The 27,837-nt window shown below is 39.5% G+C and overlaps 1 protein-coding gene across 5 annotated transcripts; it reads right to left on the reverse strand.

The window, feature by feature from the left end:
* Nucleotides 1–247: 247 nt before the first annotated feature.
* On the reverse strand, nucleotides 248–26,252 carry eps15 (epidermal growth factor receptor pathway substrate 15). 5 transcript variants are annotated; one of them, XM_065955901.1, is made up of 25 exons: nucleotides 26,189–26,252; nucleotides 22,988–23,029; nucleotides 22,271–22,360; nucleotides 22,122–22,169; nucleotides 21,923–22,018; nucleotides 21,570–21,632; nucleotides 21,220–21,345; nucleotides 20,832–20,891; nucleotides 20,159–20,407; nucleotides 19,757–19,902; nucleotides 18,997–19,153; nucleotides 15,017–15,099; nucleotides 12,427–12,499; nucleotides 10,643–10,804; nucleotides 10,301–10,483; nucleotides 9,773–10,195; nucleotides 9,437–9,517; nucleotides 9,129–9,291; nucleotides 8,962–9,006; nucleotides 8,460–8,881; nucleotides 7,773–7,842; nucleotides 7,523–7,593; nucleotides 6,356–6,491; nucleotides 5,996–6,201; nucleotides 248–2,541 (listed from the first exon to the last, which is right to left on the reverse strand). In XM_065955901.1, the coding sequence occupies exons 1-25, from the start codon at nucleotides 26,240–26,242 to the stop codon at nucleotides 2,395–2,397; spliced, it is 3,396 nt and encodes a 1,131-aa protein (XP_065811973.1). In that variant the 5' UTR covers nucleotides 26,243–26,252; the 3' UTR covers nucleotides 248–2,394. The 5 variants fall into 5 exon arrangements, with proteins under 5 accessions (XP_065811973.1, XP_020487712.2, XP_020487711.2 ...); XM_020632056.3 differs by having other exon boundaries at nucleotides 248–2,535; nucleotides 8,460–8,857; nucleotides 10,301–10,498; XM_020632055.3 differs by having other exon boundaries at nucleotides 8,460–8,857; nucleotides 10,301–10,498.
* Nucleotides 26,253–27,837: the final 1,585 nt, after the last annotated feature.

The following is a 27,837-nucleotide window of genomic DNA, read 5'->3' on the forward strand; positions in this document are numbered from 1 at the left end:
TGTTTATATTCCTGATGATGTTTTTTTTCTTAATGTCGATCCCAAGAAGAATAGCTGAGCTATCGGGTACAGCTAATGGAGATCCTAACAAACACACAAATTCCAAAGACAAGAATGCACGACGTTTTCATATGAGTAAGTAATAATAATGTTACTTTTTGTCAGTAGAAAAAAAAAAAACTGTCCACACCGGCTGTTAAAGAGAGTAACATGACTGAGTCCCAAGACAACACACAAACTGCAAAACTACATGTTTAATATTTATTCTGTTTCAGTTATATGCATTTCTTATTCTGGCAAAAACCTCCAAATAAGGTTTTTTTTTTATTTTCTTACATGTTAGAAAATACAAAATAAAATACAGTCAGCTTGAGTTTTCAAAAGCCTATATAAGGGGTAAGCCTATTGAAACAAAAGTGGTTCTTGATTTTTAAAATATCGAGGAGTCTGTACAAATACAAGTTAGGTGTCTTTGTGGCTTCTTAACGTAAGAGAGTGAAAACATGACGTGTATGAGAGGAGACTCAGCTGGGAAGGAACAAGAACAGACAGATGACCACAAGTAACAGATTTATGAGAAATGCACCAAAAAGAACGTATGGATTATCAACCATCGGTAGAACGCTGGTTAAAGATGTAAAGAGAAAAATATGACCATGTTCACTCTAAGCAAGACTTGTTAAAGGAAATCTGTGCAAGAACAGACGAGTGGTGTCGTAAATGTTGTGCACTTCATTTGGTCAGAACTTAGCAAAGAAAATGAAAAACAGCTGTTCCTCGTTCAGAAACTGCCGACGACAGCTGAGCACAAGAAGAAGAGGAATCATCACTGGTCAACACACTGCCATGTGGGCGTTCACAGGAACGCGCAATGTTATCCTCGCCATGCCAGGCAGCTTTTTTGCAAGTTAAATCCCCACACAGACTGAAGACAAAGTGCTCCCCTGGGAACGCAGAGAAGCTGATCAACTTGCACTTGTTGTAAACAGAAGTTGAAGAATCTGAACTAACACAAATTGAAAGTTGATACAAATGCTCACAAAAAAAAAAAAAAAGAAAAGCACCAACAGTGGCTCACTTTGAAATGGGATCTTATTTTAAATTGTGAAATGAATGTTTCCTACTTGAAGAAGTTGACTTTCTAAGAAGTCTCATTACAAAAGAAAAAAAGGAAACACAAGCAGTATCCAAGTGTTAATCAGACAGACGCCATATTGGGAGACTGACAAATAAGATCCTTTGACCTTCAAGTAGTAGGGGGTGAGGTATCTATCAATCAATATTAACAATACTACAAACAAAGTTCATTTCATCAGCCATGCTAGACAAACCCCTTGTGGTACAAATCCCCCCCCCCCCCCCCCCCTATTCTGAGACATTCATCTCTGACAACATTTTCTATTTTTGATCTCATGTTTCTCTGCTCATGTTCAACTCGCCACATTTCTGCAAAAATAATACATTCTTTAATCTCAGACAACCTTCAAATAATGTCTCAGTAATCAGAAGTTCTTCAAGGTAAAAGGTATTTTGGTAATAAGAACATTATTTTCTCACATAACAAATTTTGTTATGTCAGATTGTGATTTTGTTAAAGCTGTTATGATATTGTGCAATCCCTTGTAGTGTACCCTGACTTTTAATGCTAATTAATGGTATACGTGTAGTTTTGTTCCATTTAGTCTCTAAAAAAACCCTGTAAAATAAAGACATGCGTGATTAGAAACAATGACATAATAAAGAAAGAAACTGGGATGACAAAGTATATGGGCACCAAATTTGCAGTCGGAGTTACAGTTCCTCCAAAAAAGCACTTCTCCCTCTAGGATATTTTGGGGCTCTACAAAACAACCAAGCCTATTTTTAATTAAAGTGATCTTATGAATATTTCAATGTTACCTCAGAGGACAGAGCAGAGCTTTTATAGAATGGGCGAGTTCTGTTAGTGGATACAGACAGGACTTCTTTTGATTTCTATCTAGACTCAAGTGCAAGTTTCAATAAATTACATTCTATAAAGGTTAATGCATGATTTGTAACCTGGGGTTGAAATCGACAATTTTTACATTTGTTAATCTCTCATCTGTATTCACTGCGTTACATTTGTACTATTTTTTTTTTTTCTAGTCTTGGTCCTCTTCTGCCAACAAGGAGACCAACAGGATGTAATTACAGGACACCGCCACGAACGAAGAACACAGTCTGGAGAAATGGGTGTTGAAAGATTCAGGCATGGGTTTGTTGAAAGGAGGTCTCTTTTATGGGGTCAGCAAGTGCTGCTGAATCAGTCCTATACAGTCCCCAATTTGCTTTGGTGCTTTCTGGGCTGGTCCAGGCTGGGCCGTGCTGTGCCGTGCCGGGCCGGGACAGAGAAGGGGCGGGGTAATATGTTTTTCAGGAGAGTTCCGACTTGCTGAGTGCGATGGCCAGCTCCAGGTCCTCTTGTTCCTGCTGGGTGAGCCTGGCAAGACGCTCCTTTTCCTCTCGCTCGCTCTCGCGCTTTGCCCACTCTATCATGTCTTCTTCTGTAGGATACTGTTTCTTGAACACACACACACAGACACACACACACACATACATAAATACAGGGGGGAGGAAGGAACCCACATATGCCGAGAAATGTGGGGAAAAGACACAAACAGAGACAAACACATATACAGTTAACAGATTTTTCAAAGACATTTAATTGTCTGCTGATAACAGATGCCCAAATATTAGAAATACAAGGACATTGTAATGCAAGCCATTATTCCTGAGTATTACAATCTCTGTAATGATACGGACAATCTGAGGGCTCATGTTACATTTTAAAGTATAGACGATGTATATGTTGCCATTATATTGTGTAACTTAAAAGTCGATGTGATGGGGTGAATAAATGTTCTTCATTCAGCTGTGAGCACACATACTTCAGGCCACCCCTGCAGAAGTCAGTGCCCCAGTTGGGCCATCCCAGTTCAAAAAGTGTGGACACACCCCTGCTTTTAAAATAAACCCATACATAAACACTTTTAATCAGAATCTATTAAACGTGGCTGGTAAAAAACGTGACCATAATGAAAGGGACATTTCAAAGATGAGAACTAAAACAGAGCTCTGTTTTGGACAAACTATGTTAAAGCTGCACGTTAACCACCCCAGACTTATTTTTGCAGTACTGTTGCCATCATATATCTGTGTGGTTTTACAATAGGAGACTTTAAAAAAAAACAGCCACCGTAGTGTTAGTTACATCTATGTTTGAGATGTACAAAAGTGAATTTGGAGGAAGGTTTATGTGGTCTTTAAATTCAAAATGTCATGGTTCAAAAGTCAAACAAAATAAGCTATTTAAATCTATTTCCCTGCATCAAAGATGGCCAGTAAGGGAGTCAGTGCACTTTTTGAAACTTTGAAATGGGCAAATGAGATATGGGGAACTTCATTTGGAAAGAATAGGAGCTGTGTGGGGAAAAGAATAACAGATTTTGAGGTTCACAACATCAAAAGGTGATTGATGAGAACTTTAGAACACAGAAATCGGGTGAAGCTAATGACTAGAGACTGGACATGTACAGTGTGGACAGTTAGAGTTACACAGCAGAGCTACAAAGTGTTTTTAGCCATGCAAAGGAAAGCATGCACTGATGACAACATTCACTAGCAGTTATTTTGGAGCTGATGACTTTGCAAAAACATGCACGATGAGGACATTCCGGAAACATCGAATAGATCCATTAGAAAACATGCCTGAAGGAGGAACATCAAACTGCTGCTTTCAACGTATGAATGATATAAGACATTCAAACAGTACATAGAATGAGAAATGATGCGTTTAATATCTGAACCTATTATAAAATTTTGCCTCAAGTGATTTAAAGGGATTCTGAGACCCCATCTGGTAAACTGGGAGGACCATACTGTTGGTTTAGCATGTTTTAGCACATTTACAGCAAACTCTAAAAAAGTTACAAATGTGCCAATGATTTTCCAAAGCACACCAAACTTCAGACAAAAGGAATATTTCTGCAAAAGACAAACACATAGGTAAACAAACTTACAAAAAAAAAAAGTGAAATTAAATAACAACCTTTAACTATTTTATAAGTATTGCTATTATTTCAAAATGTTGAAATAGCAGAGCGTACAAAATAAGGCAGCTATAATAGGAGGAAATACTCTTAAACTTCAAAGCATGTTCTGGAAAATGTCAGCAGTTTTAAATTCAAGAATTTGAATTAGAATCTATTTATTTTAATAGGGAAAATGCAATTTAACATAATTTCAATACAAAGCATGACACTGATGTGCTGCATAAAGAGTATAGTTATAACTTTTGGTAAGTGAATGCAAAAACCTTCATATGGTCCTTAGAGAGCTCAGCTGTTGGAATGGAGTGGTTTCATGGATGCACATACAAGCCAGAGATGGTGCCCTTGATTCAACTCTTTATTCAACTTTTTTCTTTTTTTTAAACAGAGGGTATCAAGACACTCGCACAAAGAGAGAACACAGGCGATCTGTTTCTCAACAACACAGTGCTGACCACACACAAGGGTTAGATGAAGTGGTGAATGAAGGGATGGATGAACAGACTCATGGATAAATAAATAGTGTGAGGAATGGTAGAGGCAGTGGTTTGAGTGAATCAATAAGCGCGTGCAGGTCCGGGTGGGGGGGGTTGACATGGACATGCGGGTGCAGGCAAGTGACCAGAGACAAGCCACAACCAAAGCTTCCTTTTTAAAAATTGCAATCTCAAATCTAAAGTGTGACTGTACATTTCCCTGCAGTATTCCAAACAGAAGAGCTGATAGGACTTTAATACTGTAACCCATTTATTAGTGACCAATCAACAGGTACATACAATAGGCTACTTTTTTTTGCCAAAACAGTTAAACTTCAACTTCTTATATTTTCAAAGACATATATTAATCTGTTTTAACATTTTTAATCAATGAATGAGAGGAGAAGAACACAGGGAACTGTGATTCCCTTTTTCTTAACAGATGAAAAGATCGTATTTAATACGGCAGTTTGGCTCTTACTTTGAGAAAAGTCATTAAATGAAATATTTCATCAAAAGGCCCCTTCAATGAGTTTGTAAAACACTACAGCTTTATCGGTCTGAATGGGATCTCAATCATGACGCATTATGCTGCATCTAGTCGGTCAAGGTCAACTAATAGAACGCCTTCAGGCCGTTGTTGTGCTAACTCAGCAGTTATTGACTCTGAGCACAGTTACTGGTCGGACACATAAGATCTGCTTTGCAGCAACAACATTTGGAAATTACCTAGGACATTTAAGTGAAGAAGGGTGCATAAAATAAAGGATTTTTGCAACACACATGTATTCATTTAATTTAGGGATGAAATATACACATGCACAGGATGCTGAATGCTAACAAAAGACAAATACAAGCAGCCTCTCATCTCTCCATTCACTGCCAATGTTTACGAGGGACTTGATATCAAAATGTAAATGTGCATAACCCATTTGATTGTAACAGAATGTATGTATGTTTCTAAACATATGTTACAGAAATAATATATCAATGTATCCTTTTTGCTATACTTACATTTCTGTGCATTTCCTCAAAGATCAACAGTTTTGACTTCATTCATAGGATTTCAATTAAGTGCAATCCCAATATCCAATCAGAACAGATAATAATTACAGGAATAAAGGCTCTAGATATGGCAAGAAAAGATCAGAACATATACACCATCAGCAGACAGGACGCAAAAAAGAACAACTGAAATTTAAGATTGAATAGCTTATTGTCAGTTAAGCTCAGGAAAACAAGGTTGTTTAATAAACCCATGTAGCATCTTCTTTGGGGCTTTATAATGGCAGTGGATGGAGTGATGACAACGCTGGCTTGATTGCCTGGTAGTTAAAACTAAATAAAACTTGTGAATGTGATTTGTTAGCAGGAAAAAAAAGGAAGGAGAGGACGTGACTACTGAGAGTCAGTTGAAGGTGAGGGAGAGGGCGAGTGGGAGGTTCTCACTTTGTCAAAGCTGGCAAATCGGTCAGCTTCCCGTGCGTTGTGGCGAGGTGGGGAGGAGGGGGCGAAGGGGTCGGCTAAAGGGTCCTTAACAGGCAGGGAAGAGGAGGAGGATGAGGAGGAGAAGTCTCCTGAAGGCTGCGGGGGGAAGTGCCCTCGTCGCTGGAAGGAGTCAGAGGACTCGGTTCTGGAGATGGACAATCTCTTAGCTGATACAGACACAAAGAGAGGATGAAGGACAGCTTTTTCTTTACTTCCAAAACAATTCAAACCTGCTTGGAATACATACTTGAATTACAGTAAGACCACAATCATATCACAGTTTTCTTTCCATAGTGAGATTTGAAAAGTGCAGGTACTGACCTGGAGGTGGAGGAGGTGGTCTAGTTGGTGTACCAGTTTTTGGGGGCAGGGCTGGGGGGACGTCAGGGCCTGCAGACTGACCTTCGTCCTGAAACAGGTTCTTATTGTTGATGCCAAACTGGTCAGAACCATTTGACTAAAACAGAAGGTTAAAACAAAATGAATTTCATGCAGTATTAACAAGAATGAAACATAAAATATGACGCTGACATGATATGACTGCTTCATAAACAAGGTTTATGATATTCAACAAATCCACATGAATGGTGAGTTAAGTGAACATTTCCCACTACAGTGGAGAGGGTCCTCACCTCAGATCGGGGAATATGGCAGAGACAGAAAAAATATTTACCGGCAAAACATGTTGTAACCCCATTCTGAAATCTAATATGAAATGCTTCCCTTGCGTGATAGTCCACCTATTTGCTTCTTAAAAAATACTTAAGGTTAGGTCAGATATGTAAGACATTTACATTTCTAAAATTACATCTTTAGGGTCCATAGGTGTTATGTTTGTGCAGTGAGGATGACCTTTCCACTTTGGAATCAGATAGCGGACCCTTTGTTATGATAAGTTATGATGAGTTAGAGTTATACATGTAGACATGAAGTCAATCTATTCGACTTATATTAATAATGAACTGAATGACTAAACAAGATAAATAAAATATTGAACAAAAGGCTTTTACTGCTAAACTATTAAAGCATCTTCCCCGAATACGAGACAGTAAGAGACTGCTACACAGCCGGTGTGCAGCCCGCTGCCTGCGAGTAGAGACACGAGCCCACAAATAACTTCTGTAATGGGGCTAAAACATACCACTAATACAACAGTTTCTTAGATTTATTTATATGTACGTTGCGGAGGTTTGACTGATATGAACTCTACGTCTCAGTAAATGAATGTAGAGGGAGGGGCAGAGGAAGGTGACTGGAGCTGCAGGCGGCGCACGCTGATTCAATAAAGCACATGACATTAAAATGAACTTTCCTGTGCGTTTCGTTTTTAAATTCTGGATAATAACGAGCATATTGGGACAAGAAAATAGCCGTATCTATCTATCTCATTATCCGTTCCTTTCCAAATTCATATTCTGATTTAACCCCATATAAAGTATTATATTTACTCTGAAGGTGAATCACAGGGCTTGAGCATCACTGACTTACCTTTGTCAAGGCACTGAAGTCTGCAAAGCCTCCTCCAAAGGACTCGTTACCAAACACAGCAGCAAATGGATCTGAAACACGAGTGCATATATTTATCAGCAAGAAAAAATAATTAGAAAAAAAAAAAAAACTGACTATTTTTCCATACTTAAAATAAATGTGTCTACAAAGTAACTTTTAAAACATATTATGAGAAACCACTTGCAAACCGGTCTGTCCCCAGAAGATGGCACTACACCACAAGTCATACCTGAATCTGAGTTTGTGCTGACTGTAGTACCACCAGGAGCAAACGGGTCATTGGATGCAGTAGAGTCCTTCTAAAAACAAAACACAGTACAAATCAGAGAGAATTATACAAAACATTCTGCTGTGGACATAAATGTCCTCAAACCTAATGTGATAAACTATGATTGATATCCGTTAAGTGATACTTCACTTAATTCCAATGTAGCACAAACGGCATCATTACAGTTTTTACTGTTTTTTTTATTTAAGGTGTTCCATTTGCACCAGGACAGCAGGATAAAAAGTGGCAGACAACTCTGTTGTAGTATTTCTGATTAGTAAAATTAAAAAATAATCTTTAAACAAGATTTTTCTTGTGACCACTCAGAAACTTGTAACTTGGCATGCAAGGTTAAAGTTATTTTTCCCCCCAGATTATTAGACAGACATGAAATGACTGTATAAATGGCTGCATAAAACATAGAGAGTAAAGGTAAAGGAGTAAAGGAGATTAAAGGTGACAGACAAAGGCTTTTTATTGAGCTGCTACAAGTGAAAATAAATACATTCTCAGAATGTTAAATACACAGTTAACAAACAGTTATTATTATTGATCAAGGATTTGCTTTTGTCTTATTCCTCTTTCTAAAAATGTTAAATGACGTAACAATGAGTTCAGGTGCTACTACATTATAGCCAGTCAACTCACCACAGCCAGTTCAGAGTTTGGTGAAGAGCAACTGAATGGATCTGTCCCTCCATCCTGAGAACCAAATGGATCCTCCTCCACGGTGGCGTTCATTTTGCCTGCAAACATATCAGAGTTCGCCATATTGTTCCCTGAAGAGCTGAATGGATCCTTGGCTGTCGATGCTGGATTTGTAGGTTTGGAGGCGAAGGGATCTGGATCAGCTGCTGGTGCAGGAGCTGAGTCACTCGGCCGGGATGCAAACAGATCTGGTTCTGGGATTCCAGTAGTAGTACCAAATGGGTCAGCTGAGGCAGAGAAGGGATCTTCTGAGGAGAAGGGGGCACTGGGGGTCTGTTTGAAGAAAGAGTCTGCAGCAAAGGGGTCAGACCCTTTGAATGGATCTCCTCCAAATGGGTCTGATTGAACAAAAACAGAGGTCTCTGAATTAGACAGATTTATATCAAATATTATTTTGTATGGTTGAAAGACAACATTTCAGGGTTTAACAACAAGAATTTACCAGCTGCTTCAGCTTTTCCAAATGGATCATCTTTGAATGGATCATCTATAAAAAATAAAATTGTATCGTCAATCCATCCACATAACATCAAGTTAACAAGTCGTCAGTAGTATCAGCAACCGAAATCTGTAACCAACTCATTACTTAAGATGTTTGTGGGGACTCACGGTCAGTAAAAGGGTCTGAATGAAAGAAGTCCATCTCAGGCAGGGAGGGAGGGTTTGTCTGAGGCGGCTGAGAACGCGGGACGATTTGAGGGGGTAAAGAGGAGGAGGTGGTTTCTGTGAACTCAGCTGGCTCCTGTTTCCTCTCTGGTTCTGGTGATGACACCTGATTAACAGAAACACTGTATTTACATCCAACATTTTGATTAGTCAATTCCTGAAACCTCAGAATATCTTGGATTGTGCATTCTAATGTGTGTTTCTTGGATACTTGCGCTATAGACCATCCATATATCACAGGTATCTTTTACCTTTGGAGAGCTCTCTTTAGGAGACTCCTCTGCATCATCTGTTACCTCAGAGGAGACGTCGGGAGTATGACTACTTTGTTCCTGGAGAAGTGAGAGGACAACAAGCTGTGAATGGTTTTACTTATAGGCACATATTCTAGAACTAATTTACATTCCTACTTTGCAACAGAACTTTGAACATGCCAGGCACGCTGGTCTTGCAGGACTGGTGGGAGTTTAAAAAAAGTACTGCACTTATTTTGTGGTTCATAAGTATATGGACTAAACAGTAACACGTGTTAAGGAAGGGACATGTTTAAGCATTATATCGGCTTCTTTTCGAAGTTTACTCATTACCTCCATAGTGTTCTCCGGGGACTTTGTGGGGGGTGAGACATTATTGCATAACTCCGATGAGGCTAAACTAGTATACAAATCATCTAGGGGATCAGGTTTCTGCTTGTCTTCCTCTGGTGTCTTTGGACTCTTGTCCTCCTTCTCGTCTTCCTCGTCTCTCTCTTTTTCTTCTTCTTTCTCCTTTTGTTGTGAAGGTTCTGTCTGCTGAATCCAGAGATTAGCTGGATCTTCTGCCTTTAGCTTTTTAGGCTCGTCCTCCTCGAAGAGGTCCTGCTGGAAGGGGTCCATCCGGTGCAGGTCTGCGGAGGGGCCTGCTGATCCATTCATCATGACAGGAGAGCTATCCTCTAGGGCCCTCTTCCAACTGAGCTGAGCAGTCACTGACCTCTCCTCCACCTGGAGGTCGTTCAGTTTCTGCTGAACCTAAGAGAGCAGAATGAGAGACAGGATTAAGGAAAAGCAGAGAAATGGAAAAATATGACATATTTCCTGCAGAGAAAAGAGTTTTACTGAGCAAGTCGCACAGACCTGTGAAACTTGTTTAAAGGAGTCTCGTACAGAGTCTTTCAGAGGGGTGAGCTGCTCCTGAGCAGCCTGGACCTTCTCCTGCAGCCTCCTGCTCTCCTCCTGCAGAGCAAGGAGCTCCTCTCTGGCCTGAACCAGCTCCTCCTCATACTGACATATCTTCTGCTCCTGCTCCTCATGCTCTGACTGTAGTGATGAAATCTGTGATCGATGTAACCATAGCATAGAATAGAATACAATGCATTGTCTTTGAACATAGTAAAACAAAAGTTATATAATACTACTGTAATACTCCAGTATTGAAATAACGGTGTCTGCTGGGAAAGAAACGTCTGGTAGACTTACCAGTTGGGTCTCTTGGCTGGTCTGCTGGCGGATATGAGACAGCTGCTCCTCCAGGGATCCTTTCTGCTGGTCCAGCTCGTCCAAGGCATCCTGGACCTTCTGACGCTGTGTCTGGAGCCGCTGCAGGTCCTCAGTCTCCCTTGCAACTTCATCCTGTAAGTCCTGGAAACATCGAGGCAAGGAGGCGAAATGGTGGAAATAAGCGTGTGTATGTACCTTCTTCACAATGTAATCCTTTAAAAAAAAAAAACTTTGGTAATACTGGTTAATTCTATATATGAGTAATAAGGGAAATTAAAACTAGAGTTTCTTAATATTTTTTAATAGCGCCGCCAGACTCTTAAAAGAGGCCAATAGTGGATGACAGACCTAATGAAAGGAGTAGGGTGTAAGTTTTAGGAGCTAAATTATTTTGACAAATGTTGTCTTTCTAGATATCTCGTGGTTTAGAGTGCTCATTTGATCTGACTGGCTGGCACCACTTTCCCCGTCTCTCCTACCGAGCTGGCTGATAGAAGAAAAGTAAAAGAAGGGATATAGAATCAAGTCTTCAGACCCTAGAAGTGATTCTTGAACAAAGTAGTAAAGCCACTAAACAATCATACATTCAGTCCTCAACGGCACCACGTAGAAGCAAGATTGAAACACAAACTGCATGTTTTTCACTCTGGTTATGAGACTGTGGATTATGTAATTGCTAAATACACCAGTGCGGCTTGTATTGTCCTTTAAATAGAAGGAGACATGGGGCGCTGCTGGCACAGTGGTTAGTGTGCATGCCCCATGTACGGAGGCTATAGTCCTCCAAGAGGGCGGCCCAGGTTCAAATCCGACCTGTGGTTATTCCCCACTCTCTCTCCCTGATTTCCAACTCTATCTACAGTCCTATCTCTACAACAAAGGCCCAAACAGCCCAAAAATTAAGCTTTAAAAAGTAAAAAAGAGAGAAAAAAAAAGGACACATGAAGGACAATAGAAACAAGAATACAAATCTGAAATATTAATTAGTGAAGACAGTTTGAAATCACAGGTGCATGACAGTCAGTACATCTTGTTCTTGTGTATACATAATTTGACAGTTTGGTGGCTGCAGTGACAGAGCACGAACTGTTTAGGTAAGAATGACTAACACAACAGAATACAACACCACACAACAGAAAAGACGCCTCTGCCAAAGCAAATTGTCGTGATCTGTGTTGCTACCCCTCCTTAGACTCCAATCACAATGAAGCATTTCCGCGGATTATATTTAGAAAACACATGAATATATAAACATCCAAAAGCATCGCAGTCTACCTAGCAATGCAGCCGGGAAATTCAGCAACATCAGCGTGAGACTCCCCTGAGACCCACTCTCACACTCCCACATCAGACTGAACTCCAAGAAGCAGAGCAGACTAGCCCTTTAAGCAGTCAGCTCCCAAAATAGCGCCCATCTCTCAGGCTCAGAGCAGACGGGCACGCCTACACAAGGACACCAGCCTCTTCCTCTCTGAGAAACATTAACTGTGTTTGTGAACAAGGAGCTGAGACAGCTGGCTAAATGTATTATTGATCTCCTCCTTCAGTATGTCCATTACAACAAAAGTGAACAACTGCTTTAGCACCTACTGTCTGACCTGGATTTTTTTAAAGGACAAGCAGTTGATTACACCAAGCTCATACACACACACTAGCTTATATGTTCCAAAAGCATAATCGAAAGAAAACTGTAATTTCTAAGAGACTCTAGCCTTGATTTATTCTTTCCATAAATCCTGCACGCAGACAAACAGAGACCTTACCTGCACTTCGGTGCTGCGCTGTCTGATGGCCTCCTCTTTCTCCTTTATCTCCTCTTCCACAGTGATCTTCTCCCTGGGGGTCCAGCACAAGAGACATGAGTATTTAGCAACTGAGGACAGAGAGGGTAGACCAGGTACTCCAAGCCCACCCAGCCCAAGCCATCTCTCCACTGAGCCTTCTTTCCTCTGCCCCTGAACCCCCACCACCTCTTCTCCCTGAGCCACCATGATGTCCTGAAAAATCCCAAACTCCACTCCCACAGCACAGAGAGCGCGCCCGCAGCTACGGCAGGTGTGTGTGAAGTGATATGGAGGAAAAAAAATGGAATGTGTGCAAGACTTCAGGGCTGTAGAGTTGCAGCCCGACGTAAGCGCGATGAGAGTGAGTGATGGGGAAAGTGAGCATGTGCCGGCTCAGTCCTCATGTGTGGGAGAAGAGGAGCGAGCAGCAGATGGCTGCCTTGAGGATGGAGGGAGGATGTGCGCTGATGAGCCAACCTACAACATCAATCATTTGTTCTGCCAGAATCTTCGACCTCTCTGCTTCACTCTTTCATCCACCCAGCAAGAGAGGAAATGGAATGGGTTGGGTGAAGGATGCATCATAACTTGCTCTCTGGCTATTAATAATAGTGTATTTTAGTTTTCAAATCTACACAGAAGAAACACTTGAATGTTAACTTCAAAAGTGTGCAGTACTAGGTGTGTTATATGGCACCGAAAATGAAGGTTCACAGTCATTGTGCCTTTGTCCTTTAACATTGCAACTGTAAAGGTGTAATATTGGCACATCAGTGAGTGATTTCACATCGCATTATGGCGTTGCAGAAGCGTCAGAGGCAAGGCATGTAAACACACATTGGGAGCTTCACATACACACACACACACAGCACAGATATGCCCTGAACTGGCACTACTTAAGAGACAATTATTGTCAAAGCATACAATGTATGAGACACCGAAATGCAAGTCTTTGTCTGGGAAGTTCATTGGCTACAACTGATGTAATTGTTTAGAACATGCAGTGCAACGTTGGCTATGTATGGAATATGGCTCCTATATGAATAAGAAGATAACATCATGTTGGATTTCAATCACATGCTTCTCAAAATGAAAAATAAAAACTTTGAATGAAACAACAGCAGTGGTAAGACTAAGGAGCCCCTTAAAATGAGAAATCCTGAATGACATTTGATTTCAATGTTCTTCTCTCTAAAACAGAAAATAATACATCTGTAAACACTACTAACATGGTACTTTTGTTTCATTTTCAAAGAGTGATTATTATTCTACATGATCAACCCTATTTAACTATTAATGTGCACAATCCTGGTTCCTTTTTTTCTCACATAGCTAATAACACCTGCATGTCGAGTTCGAGTTCAATGACAATTTTAAAGGACTGAGATAAAAAACAACTATTAATATTTAAACTAGCTTATCCTTTGCTATCGGTTTGAACAGACTAAAAACAACAATAGTTATTTTAATATTCTTTAACAGAAAACACACAATTCCCTTAATTGAAGTGCATCCCTTCCAGTAAAACTCCACTAAATGCCTCTTCAGTGTTGTTCCTCTTCTCCAACACTCACCTGTTACCGTCTTCGGCCTCCTCATCATGAGCAGAGGTCTGCTGCCACAATTTGAAGCATTTACAAACGTGAATCATCTTTTCAAGCTCCTCTCCTCAGATACTTTCTGTCTCTCTGATGCTCTGATCTCTGTTACGCTTTGTTTTGTTTTCTATACATCTTCCTTAACTTCTCTTCCTTCCACACACAGCTGTCAGCACAGCTGTCATCGTGTGTGTGTGTGTGTGTGTAGTTACAGTAGGGTCAGGGTCGAAGACTATTTTCTCACTTCTCACTTTCAGCTTTCATTATTGAGATCTATTCTGACAGTTGCCAAATGTAAACCCTTAACATCTGATAACAACAACCAACCATCAGTCAAATTAAGTTTACATGTAAAAAATCTCTTTGCAATTCACTTTTAAGAGAAAAAGAAAAGAATGAATGAAACTTAAGAGTTATCGATTAAAACTGATTTTGGTTTTAAAAAGTATTTTGATTTAAAATAGGACGTGGAGCAATGGCAGTAATTCCAGTCTAAATTACTTTGTTAATGACTCAAATACAGACGTAAATATTGAATTAACATCTTTATGTTATTTTAAATCATTTTTGCAAGGTGTTTTAGACTAAGACACACAAAATAGTAAATAAATACTGAACATAGACAGGTAGAGAATGCATGCAGTCTGTTTTATACATAGCATATTTTTCTTCTATCTTGCTATCAACCTCCAGCTACAGAACTCAGCTTTGTAACCATCTGCTGCTTTTGTAGGCTGTAGCAAAAATGTTATCCATCAACCTTCATGAAAGCTGTGGGTGTGAATATGAGCAGACTATAAGTACTGAGTGTGATATGATCCTGGAGACCTGAACCAGGGACAAACTCATTCAGAAACACTAGATCCTGCTTCCTCAGTCCTTTGTTGCAGAACAAGTGACATAACCTGCACTAACATGGCTTCAGTGAGAGTTTGGAACATAAGGAGAATGTAAAGAAAACAAAAGCCTACCTTTGTAGTTCAACAATCTCGTTACTGAGAGAGTCCAGCTCTTTGATGGCCGAGAAGTCGGCTGCCAGATTAGCCAAGTTGTTCTGAAGAAGAAAGACGGTACATGACAAAATGTTGAATAACAATGAACCATGATACTGTACTCTAGGCAAAGAATGAACTGAAGTCAAAGAAAAGTTCAAGACTCCTTTAGAAAAAAAATAAGAAACAAATATGTCAGATGTTGATGAAAAATCCTGGATACTTTAAAAATATTAGGGAATGATCAACACGGCTACACTTCACAATAAGCACACATGAATGAACAAAAGAAGACCCAATATATCATGGACAAGAGGCAGACTGACTCAAGGATAATGAAACTGACAGTAATAGAGAGAAGCTCTATGTATAATGATGTTGTTCTAATTAGGGCTGTCAGTGGTGGAGCAGCAATTTTAAAAGTGTAGGTATTCTAAGGCTAGTATATTGCCGTGAGCCTCAGTCTCTTTATTTCTGGTGTTCATATAAAATGTGCTATTATTTTGAAAGTCCGCAAAGGGGACATTGCTAAATCGTTAAGTTACGAGAGTGAATAATAACAGCTAAAAGAATGATCAAGAGGTACAAATGTTACACTTGCGTTGTTTTGGGAGGTGGATTTATCTTAAACATATCAGATTAAGTGACTGACTATCTTTCAGAAGGAAGCCTCTACATCCGTTTGTTAGCTCTGAGCTCGACTCAGCATATGATGAATGACGGGATTAAAGCTGAATGCACGTAACTTTACCATGCTTCAACTGTAAAATCTTCTCTGGCCTGGTGGGTTAATTGAACAGCCTTGATTGGCTGAATTGCCCTTCAATAAACCAATGGGTTTTCATCAATGACTCCCCCAGTAAGAAGGGTGGGGGTTGAAATTACTTCTCAGTGAAAGAGCGGGTGTGAAAAATGAATGCATATTTTCATTTTATTTAGAAAAGGGACAGTGTACAGCCTATTAGCTGTACCAGAGTTATCTATAAACTACTTTACATCTGTCGTCCCTGGGCAGGAGACAGAGACAATGTCTCTGTTAAGAAACAAAACATACACTAACAACATCTAAACAACAGTACACAACCACTGAACAATGGCATTACACTAGTCCACAGTGAAATTCCCAAATTATATGAAAACAGTAATAGGCTATGAGCACTTAAAAACTACACTAAAAAACAGCTATACCACAACAACATATATCTCACATAAACACCACATCAACAATATCATAATAACATATCAATACAATACAACATTATCAAACAGAGTTCATGAAACGTCATGTGTTTATGTGGGATGAGGACATGATTGAGTTGATTTGAGCCATGAACTTAGAATTAAATTCAGCAAAGCTACGGCACTCTCTGATTTTACTCCGCCAAACTCAGACGATCTGTGCTATATAACACAATCCCCCCTGTTGGCGGTCCTAGTTGTTCTTCCTCTATCTGTACTCAGTGATATGACCCCCTTTAGTGGGGAAGGATCCAGACCATTGATAACTTTGTAAACTAGACAAGCATCAGCAAGACCAACAACATTTTCAAAGGTTATATGGCTGGATGATGTTACAGTAGTGGTAATTTGTTGGCTTTTTGTCCAGTGCCATAAGTATTTGCTTTTACAGGGCTTGGAAAGGGGCGAGTGTCGTTTTATCTGCTTGCAACCAGCTTGTGATACAGCATGATGCGTGAGAAAACATTGAATGCACATATAGCTTTGCTGCATTAATGGGTAACTGGTTTTGGATAAACCTGATATTCCTTAGGTTAAATATTACAGTGTTACACCTGACAGTTGCGTGTCTATTAGAATTCCCAGGTATTTAAAATGTGAAAATGTCTGTATCCTTTCACCGTTTACACTGATATCTGGTTGAAATAAATTTATCCTTATATAAAAAGCTCTTCTGCTCACATTAAAGGGGCTATATTATGCTTTTTCTGGTTTTATATGCTCTTTAGTGTGTTTTCCAAGTGTCCTGTGCATGTTTAGGCACATCTATGTGCAAAAATTCAAAGTCCGCGGAAACGCGGCTTCTCCTATGTCCTCCTGTTAGCTGCAGCATTAGCTGCATGTCACGCTCGGTTCTAGTCCCCCTCGAAAAAAATTTGCCAGTGTGACGTCTTGTCAGTGTGATATCACTGATCTAAGCCCATTCGCTCGTTGTGGCAAGCCCAGCAGCTCATGTTGCACGCCCATTAATTTCTGTAGCACGCACACGATATGCCGTAGCCTGCGGTAGTACAGTAGTGCTAAGGTGCTAATGTTTTTGCTCTCCTCGGAGCCAAAGTGGCTGCATTCCCAATATTGTAAAAGGGGCGTGACATTTCCGAGAACCGTGCTGAGCAACTGACCAATTACGGCAGAGCCGACAGGCTGACCAATCAGATCAGACTTGGCACACGTGGGGACTCTGAACGTGGGCACTTCAGAGCCTTAGAGAGAGAGTCAGAAGCGAGCCGGTGCATGGAGGGGCAGTACATGAAAACATTTTTCTAACTTTAGCAATTGTGAACGTACTTTAGTAAGTACATAGATTAAATATACGAACCCCAAAAAGGAGCATAATATGACCTCTTTCAGTGTGAGGCAAGATTCTGTGAGCCAATCTGCAATTTTAGACATTGCTGAAGTTAATTTGGCTGCCTAAAACTTCATGCCTGTCTTTACCGTGTGTGTAAATGACAGTGTCATCTGCATACATTTTGATTTCTACTTTTGGGCAAACAAGTGGCAGATCATTGACATATAAACTGAATAAAAGAGGTCCTAGGATTAAGCCTTGAAGGACATCAACACGACAATCAACAAACGATGAAGTTATATCTCCAATACGTGTACATTGCCTCCTCGTTGTTAGGTATGACTACATCAATTTGATTGCATTTAGGGAAATTTAAATCGTAGGCTAATTTGTCTCTTTAGACACACTGTTGGTAAGCCACTGCAGCGTCTCCCTGTAGTCACAGTGATGGAAAAGCAACCCTGCTGCACCTTTGAATGTCTCAGCTCACTTGAAGTATCAAAAGTAATAACCACCATGTGACATCAAACATTTCACCTTCTTACCATTCCATTTATTTATTATTATTATTATTATTATTATTAAGCCGTTTTCATTTAGTTTTGGAAACGTAATGAATTTCTTATGTAAGTTAATGTCAAAACTTCCATCTACTAGATGTTCCTGATTTTATCTTTAAATAAAAGCAGGTTTGATTCATGATTGAGAAAAGTAAAGGCGAGGCTGTGAGATGGCCGACAAAGACAGACGGTTCTAATGAGATGCTAAGGAGTAAGTAAACTATCACACACACTCACTCAGGATCATCCGGCTGCACTTGTGAAGTGGATGAAATATAAGATTATAAAAAGTAGACACAGGGAAGGAAAGAGCATAAAAGTGATGCATGAGGAGGAATACAAAGACAAACAGCAGCAAAGTAAAAAAAAAAAAAAAAAATGCACAAAAATATTTCAAAGAAAGAAAGCCAGAAAAATTATGAATCTAAAAATGAAGAAAAATAATTGAGTGATAACAGCATACCAGAATAATGATGTATAGAACATGAAATTAGCAAACACACAAAGCAGACAATAAATTCAACTATGTGTTTAAAAAAAAAAAAAAGAATCTTAATTTTTCTGCAACCTTCCCATCAATGTAACTAAGCAATGTTCAAGATAAAATTAATAAAACTACAAGATCAATCCTTCTGGTTCAAAGTTCTATCAGTAAAACTTCAGTTTTGAACTGTTTTTCTAATTATCAAACATAATCAGTGTAATTATAAGGGATGTATGGGCTCCGGTCCAGTTTTCTGTTTAAGTTGAACAAAAAAAAGAAGCATTTTCTGTACCTTCGGGCACGTTCTCATGTGGAACTCAGACTTAAAAAGGATCCAGACGTTCCCAGTTTATATTTATAAACATGAGTGATCCGATTGACTCACCTGTTTAACGTTGAGTCTGTCAGATGGAGGGATCATCTCTGGGGAGAGAGTCTGAGGAGGGTCGTGGCCTTTAGTCAGCTTCTGATTGATCAGATAAAGTGCCAGGGCAAACTGCTCGCGCGTCAGTTTCCCGATGTCTCCAATGTCACAAAGCTCCCTGAGTGTACACACACAGACAAGTGACATAACAGAGTAACGATTTACACCTCAGGCAACTATTTTTGATAGCCGGCCTGATTGTCATGGTCACTGTTACAAAAAGCAATTAACAGGACAGTCACGATATGATGAGTGAGGCTAAAAATCCATACAAGGTCACATTTCATGGTAGGATGCGTAACAATGTACTGCAGTTCTTTGACAAATGCTGTTAAAATCCTTGGAACAGCAGACGAAGTTTAAATAACAATCACTATTTGTTCACAGCATTTATTGTCATTTAACATTTAAAATACTAAATTAAACTTTAATTAATCACCACAGGCTTTATTTCAGGGAAACCTTTGTTGTCTTGTTTCACCTTTGTTCATCATTGACAATTGTGCATTCCAAACCTTTGTAGAATTAAATGTCATTTTGAGTTATTTATATTATTGATGGTGAAACTTGAAAACACAGCGAGTGATTCATAACCACTTTGTGCAGCCTGATGTACACTTGCAGCCAGGGTTATTCACATCAATTTTAAGCCAAAATTCCAATGCATTTTAACGTGCTAGCCTAACATCCCGGTGGAGGAGAACTTCCTCTCCCTACTTACCAGATACGTGCTAGTGTGGCAGAGGGCAGCCCAGTCTTTAGGAAAATGTCTCTCACTTCAGGTCCAGATACAAGTCCGTCCATGTCACTGTCTGTCTTGCTGAATAGCTCATCATATTTAGCTTTGTCTGCTGGTGACACCACCCACTGCACAGAAAACAAATGGAATCATCTAGCAATAATGATGTTTTATAGCAGGATTCAATACAACCTTGGGAAACAACAGTGAAAGACACACACAACATACTTACAATCATAAAGCCTTTCGTCTTTCTTTTTTGAAAAACACATTGAACAATCCACTCGGATATCATTTCAAATAAGCTCTGTGGTAATTTAAAAGAAAATATCCTGAAACCTTTCCTGGTACTGCAGGCACAGGAGAGACTGGTCAGGTACTCACTGGGGCAGCTGCTGGTTTTGGGACAGGAGCTGGGGCAGGAGCAGGAGCTGGGGCAGGTTTAGGGGGTGGGGGGATGGTCTTAGGGCAGGAGTGGGAGGAGCGACTGTCTTTGACTGAGGGGGGCGAGGGTAACAGGGGCATCACGGGAGGCACAGAGGGTTTTTTCCTCTTTGAGGGTGGAACCAGAGGAGGTGGTAGGGACATGGGGACAGGCTCCCCCTCCAGTGCTCTGTACACCAGATACATCGCCTGGGAAAGGGCAGGAGAATCAATGATTAAAGGCAAATTACCATCCAGTAATTATTGAGTTGTCACAGTTCTTTCAAATGCCTGGAATCGGTTCCAGTCAGTGACGCAGAATAATATTCACAGCCTGTAATGACTTCAAAGGTTGCATGTCAAACACAAGTACGCAACAACAAATGAATATGGATTGTGATTTTTTTCTAACAATATTCATACAGTAAACACAGATGAAAGCCGCTTTTCAAAAAAAGAGCAAGAAAACTTTGTAATGGCTTCAATGTCTGTGAGATCAATGCTCTTACTACACTCTTTACAATAGTACAGATTTGAATATAACAGTTCAAACAGCGTTAGATGAAACTAACTGCAGGCTGTAAGTGCAACCTTTGTGGTTTCTTTCCATCTTTGATTTGAGCTCATTCCTTACCACAGAAAATTCATCTTTGTCCAACATGCCATCTCTGTCGAGGTCACTGAGCTCCCACACCTTCAACACACACATCATTACAAAACTATATGATACATTTCAATAAAAGGCCTGACTCACTTGGAATTTCACTTCCTAAATGACTTCCTTTTCTACCGACCCGATTTTTGATTTCACATCCTTTATTTAAAAATGTTCTGCCTCATGGATTGTTTCCTTTTCTATCATTTACACGGTTACATATAAATAACAGTTTGTTAATGTGTGTCTTCTATTTGATAAGGAATGTTAAAAGGAGCAGGGATGGGTATTACTTGCTGACTGTACATTACTAATGTTATTTCTCTAAGATTGAACTTTTAGAACTGGTTCAGTTTAGTGGTCATACCCTGCCTAGGATGTCCACTGGCAGTTTGGAGTTTAGCAGGACGGGCTTGACTTTGTCTCCTGTTAGAATCCCTCCGACTGGACCCAGACTTTCAAAGATGGAGTCAAACTTAATTTTCTCTTCAGGCTGGGGGAGATGGGAGAGAAAATACATTAACACTGTTATTGTTACCAGCACAGTTATGGAAACCAAGCAAAGTGACATTTTGTTACACCACAAGTTGTACTCATGGCTGAAAATGTCTGTTATATTTGACCTTTGAGATTTTCCATATAGTTTTTTTTTGTATAAGGAAATTAAATATATAGCCACAACAACAACAACAGAATAATAAGGTGCATCTGCCTCACCTTGACAACCCAGTGGATGTCACCCGCCACTCCTCCTGCTAACAGCGGGCTGCTTGTGTCATGCTGGGAATATAAACAAAACTCAGTGATTATAACTTTCTTCAAAAGAATGTACCATACCAATGTTTGAGTAAGAAATATAAAATCAAGTAACATGTTTACATTCTTTGGCAGTTAAATAATATGTTTAGGAAAAAGGTTTAGCTTTCTGATGTGTTAAAAGACCCTCTTATTAAAAAGCAATTTGAAAGGTTAATTCACATAAGCAGAATTTAAATAAGAATCTTATTTTGGACAGAATATGTGCTGAAGTCATAGACTGTAAAGGCTGAGGTTCAGAATAGAAGTCTTACAAATTTAGGTGGAGGAACAGCCATATTAAGGCTCTTGAGTGCCACCTCCAGGCCATTTTGAGCACAGGCCACCAACCGCAAGGCTATGAAGAATTGCTGTGGAGAACAAAGGTACAGTATTTCATATAAATCCAGTTTTCATCAGCACTTTCTTCACATTAAACAAACCAGTAGAATGTCATTTGAAGTGCTTTTATACCTGTTTGTTAAGAGCACCTTTACGTTCTGAGTCTGCCAAATCCCAGATCTATGAAGACAGATAAAGTTAACACATTTATTAACGTCAAGACAAGACAGCCAAGACAACACAGGTGCAATACAGCTTTGCTTATCTGAGTATTTTCTCACCTTCCCCAGGACTAAGTCAGCCAAGCCTGACCTCTTCAGGAACAGAGCAGCATCTGCTGCTGCCACCCGCCCACTGCCAGTCGGATCAACCTACACACAAACAGCCAAAAACATTTAACCGGAGGCAATGGATTTCTTTTAGTTTAGTAAACAGCTTTAAGTGCATTCTCAACAATAGGAGGAAAAATGTCCCTGTGGGATACAAGGGCCATTTAAATCAATACTGATAATAAACCAAAGCTATTTCCTGAGCAGTCGATAAGCCTGACAGTGGATCTGTGAGTAGTCGTTCATGAAGCTCACAGTGAGCTCCCCTGACATGTTGGGCAAAGGGAAACATTATTAATTCATAGAGAGACTTCCTTTGTACACTAACACTAGAACAAGTAGGGGGAAAAAGAGATCGCTGTTCACTTTAACACTACAGCGTATTAAGAAATCAGCATTGAGAGTTTAAAGGGTCAGTGCACAAAAAGATAACATCTCAGTAATTCTCTCTACATCTAGATTTTTTTTTAGTTGTACTTCAGCCATGTCTATTCCAGAGCAATCTACATTACAACACAATCTGATCATATACAAGTCGCTCTCACATTTTCCTACTGAAGAATATATACCCTTATTGAGTGGTGCAAAGACACTGTATGTTTTATAAAAGACACCACAGCCTAATCTCAACACCATCTTTAACATTTTGAGAATGACATTTTTCCATACCTGCCGATAATACTTGTCATAGATGGGATTTCCACTGGAGAGCTGTAAAGACAAAAAATGTTTGAACAATTAGACAACTTTAAATTTAACCACTGAACCCCTGCTAGCTCTTATACAACATTTCTCAGAAAATTTAAAAAAACTCTGACCACTCACTTTGTGTATCCTCACTTGGCCTCTTTTTAGTTTATGCATTAAATTGATCAAATTCCTAAATTTAAAACAACCTGATCAGGAATGAACTAATTACCTTTAAACACTTTCTCAATCCTGCATTTTCTGTTTTCAGTCCCAAATGATCAACCAGCGTTTGCTGGCTACAAATAGTGTGTTATCGGCTGAGCCAAGACAGCTGTCAAAAGAAAAAAGCTTGATCTATTACAGATGGAGAATGGAGGACATTCAGACTTCAACCAATATGTTCAAATCTTGTGTTCTTTTTGCTCATCACACCCACAGACATGTCTTTTACGACATCAGCTGCATGTAAGATTAAAAGAAGATGCCTTAACAGTTCATGGTGGCTAACCTAACAGGTAAGATGAGGCAGTACAGTTTATTGATCTGAGAGAGTGGTTCACTCCATTATTCAATTCTGTCAACCTCGCTATGTCCTGCAATATTTACCCAAAGACGCTGTGATACTGTTGGTCTGAAAAGATAACACAGCTCATCATGACAATGACTGTAAAAGAAATTCTTCTCCCTAACTTCAGTAATTTTTGATCAGTTCAGATAGTTTTCTCAGTGTTTTCTTACCTTTAGACTAGATGACTAGCCTGAATTTATATCTCTGTGTAATCGACTGGAAATAAGTCGCTAGGAACATCCCTATTATAGCAGCTAAGACATAGCACTATGCTACAGATATCAAATACAGGACTGGCCTGTGATAGATGACAGTTTTTCCTTTAAACTATTGTGTTGCTATCTGTTCCTATTGGTTACTCATTTCACTTGTAAAATGCCAGTTGATCCAAAACATGTCCATCAAAAGTTTCCACACTCCATACATTTAATTTTCAAAATACATTGTAGAGAAAAGCAGCACAGTTACATTTGCTGAGGAAACACATGTAAATGTTTGCCTTTTCAGGTCTTGCTTGCTTTTTAGAAGGATTTGCCTTTCTGGCAAATACTTTTCTGGAGAATTACAGTGAAGTCTATATCTGACACCATACGTTGAACTCATTTGAGACACAAGTTTTCTGCTCAATTGCATACCGACTTCAGGGTATACACTCCCCAGGATACTGATGGTCAGCTTCAGATGGTTAGTGTAGGCGTCACTCCACAGACAACAGCTAACTCTGCCTTGTGTCATATCCTCCCTAAACACCCCCTTTCCTCCTATAACCCTATTGTCAGCATTTCCTCCTTCATATAGCGGAACCTGTCATTAGTTGTACTGCTTTTAAACTGACAAAGAGGTGGATAATAACTGATCTTTGATTCAATCGGACACGGGGACATGCTCTTTGAATGGCTAGTCATCCAGTGCAACATCAGTCAAATTCACAATGTTAAACAAAATCAAGAGTGAAGCAGAGATTTGTCAGGATGTTTTGTCAAAGACTCGCACACATTGCTCCAGTGCAGGAGGATACCAACTGGAACATCGGCCCGCGATCACCATAGTTATCGGTCAGCTTCGTCAACTGCCAATTTAACAGTGAGATAACTGTTGACTCACACTTATCTTTCTCTGGCCAGTGCAACTTCTTTTCTGACACACAACAGTGTGCCTGGAACTGTTAGCGGCTGTAACACTGCGGCCATTGTACTGGTGACACTTTAATTGTCAGCATTGAAAAAAACAAAAAAAACAGCCCTCAATCACTCCCTAGAAAGCGCATTAAAAAAGTAAAGCAAATAGATACACTAAAGCTACAGTGTGAGGGTTGACAGGACAGCATAGTTTAGATTGTGACGTGTCAACCTATCCACCCAAGCACAAAAACACATTACCGTAACCAGTAACATATAGAATATAATTACTTTATTGAGCCCAAACTGGGAAATTGTGGCGTTACAGCAGCAGGTTATCCAACACACAATATGAGTAAAAAAGCACAATGTTAGCAAATCTAAGCACAATATAATATTAAATACAAAGTAAATCAGTACTAAAAATATCAAAACTAAGAATGTGAATATAAACAACCAGGATTTAACTGAGCATCAACAGCAGGGTTATCAAGTAGTGAAAATGACTGCCTACTGAAGTCTGACTACACATAAACCAACAAAGAGGTTTTCAACTCATCTTTGAGAGATAAATGGAGGAGGCTGACAGCTCCTGTCTGTTGTTAGGGACAACAGTGGCTCAGGTAACAGGTATGAGACTGTACCACATATAAAAAGGGACCTGCTAAATAACTTACTGTGCAAACTAACATGTTGCAGAGTTCAATTCAGCGAGCACCAAGATTGACATTTTGTAACAGCAGTGCTACATGTGCCATGTTACTTCCTCTTACTAGTGTCAAAACAGCCTGTTCAATTCAAGAGCTGTTCATGCAACACTGAGGAAACAAAACAAGAGCAGTGGCTAACTGAGCTAACAGTTCAAGTTGTCTACATCAGAGAGGTCACAGGGGGAAAACACAAACACAGTCAGGGGCAGCGTGTTTACTTGAAATAAGGATGTTCGGTCTAACAAACTAACAAGCAACAAAAAGCGGCATGGGAAAATCCCAAAACGAGAGATTTCATGTTTGTAACTTAATCACAGTGAAAAAACAAAAAACAATGTTAGCAGAAACTATCGACGAGAGAACATGACAGTGAAGCCACAACATGAATGTCTAGTTTTTAACATCTCTTTGGCCAGGACAAACTATGCCCCGGCCCATTATATACACACACACGTTAAATACATTAAACCACGCCATGTTGTGAGGGTTATCTCAAGTTTAACAAAGCGGCTCTATAACAGCACAACACTTCACACTAACTAGCTTTTAGCTAGCAGGCTAGCTAGCTAGCATACGCCCTTACGCAGTCCCCGAAGAGATTAGGCAGAAACTTTTCCCAGTCACAGCAGCGATCAACTTCCCAGAAGAGGGACGAGGGTCGCGCCAAGTCCGCGTTTCTGCCGACGTAGTTTCACAAACACACTTGAAATGTCTCCGAGCAAAACAGACAGAGAGGCCACGGATCGATGGCCATCGTTATATTTGAGTTGTAAGACAGTGTTACCTGAGTGAGAGACAGAGTGGCAGCCATAATGTTTCTGTTTCCCACTGCTTTCATGCTGCGCTGCTGCCAGACACAGACAGAGGCCGCTGTAAAACCTGGACGTGGACCTGCACAACTGGAATCACTGAAGACTGACTTTATTTAAAAAAATAAAATCATCATCTGGTATCCCATCCGCCAAAACAGAAAATTAACCCAAAAAAAATTATAATACAAATATCATTACAGGGCCTGGGTGGTAAAAAAAATAATTGGATCGTAAAGGGTCGTTGTTAGAACTTAACTTTTTGTTAAACACTACAAACTGGGTATCAATAACCACAAGAGAAGAAGCTTTTCTCAGCAATATCTGCGTATTTATTTTACAAACATTTCACACATCAGCATAGGCTACAGGAAGGTTTAGATTTAGGTGTAAGTAGTATTAAAGTATCAATGGAGTCTGTCAGTAGTAATAATAATAATATAATTATAATAATGTATGAAGCACCTTTAATGACAAAGTTCTTTGAAGACCAAGCAATGCAGATCCCAACAAGAAAGTCATGAAACAAAAAAATAAAGGAGGTCACAAAACTAAAAAGGCAACAAAATAACCTGCAGAACTTGGCCAGACCAAGAGCACAAAAGATGTGAAATTGCTTAAACACTACAGAAAGATGAGATAAGATAATACTTTATTGATCCGTATGATAAGAGCGATGAAAAATAATTTAAAAAAAAACACATAATAACTAAAAAGTAATAAATGAGATCAAATAAAGGAAATGACGCAATAAAATAAATTAAAGAGTTAGAAAAACAGAAGCAATATAAAGATAAAAAAATTAGGAATAATGTAAGATAAAAAGTGAAAAATGTGAATACAACTTCACAAAAAAGGAAGTCTGCAAAGTATGTTTTAAGAATTGCTTACAAAGATGTCTCTGATTCTACATGTCTGAAGGCCCTGACACACCAAGGAGATCGTCGGTGAGCGGTCGTCGCCCTAGTTTTTGATGTGCGTACATGGTATGAACTATGTACTATGTACTATGGATATGTACATACCATGTACTATGGTATACCATGGGACCTAAGTGATTAAAATTATGTTTTGTAATATGGCGATAGCCCATCTGAGGAACCATTGTAATATCTGGGGTACTGCAGTTAGGTAATGTTGTATGTACCACAGTAATATGCGCAGTACTATGGTATGCACCATACCATAATACGTTTCATATGTACATGGTGTTGTTCTTACTCTGTGATGTACATCGCTTTGGATAAAAGCGGCTGATAAGAGAATTGTAGAATTATAATTTGCTTCTTGTTCCCCTCATCCACTCCTGGATCCTGCTGGTGGGGGGGATATTTAGCATATTGACAAGATGAAATAAGATACCTCAAGATCACTTTCCACACAAACTCCCTCCAATGTTTCTAGAGAGCAATATGGAGGTATAATCTTCATATACAGTACAATACAACAGTACAACAGACAGTCCTGGATTACAGTCATGGATTACTGCAGCTTGGTTGGAGCATTATGGGTGGTCAATGAAGATATCAGCCATTCTTCCCTATCACCCAAAATAATTAGCAGAGAGACAAATACAATAAAAGAAAATGACCAAACAGAAATAACATATTATTGATATATAGCT

The sequence above is a fragment of the Labrus bergylta genome, chromosome 6 (genome assembly GCF_963930695.1).
Source record: "Labrus bergylta chromosome 6, fLabBer1.1, whole genome shotgun sequence".
NCBI classification, from domain to species: Eukaryota; Metazoa; Chordata; class Actinopteri; order Labriformes; family Labridae; genus Labrus; species Labrus bergylta.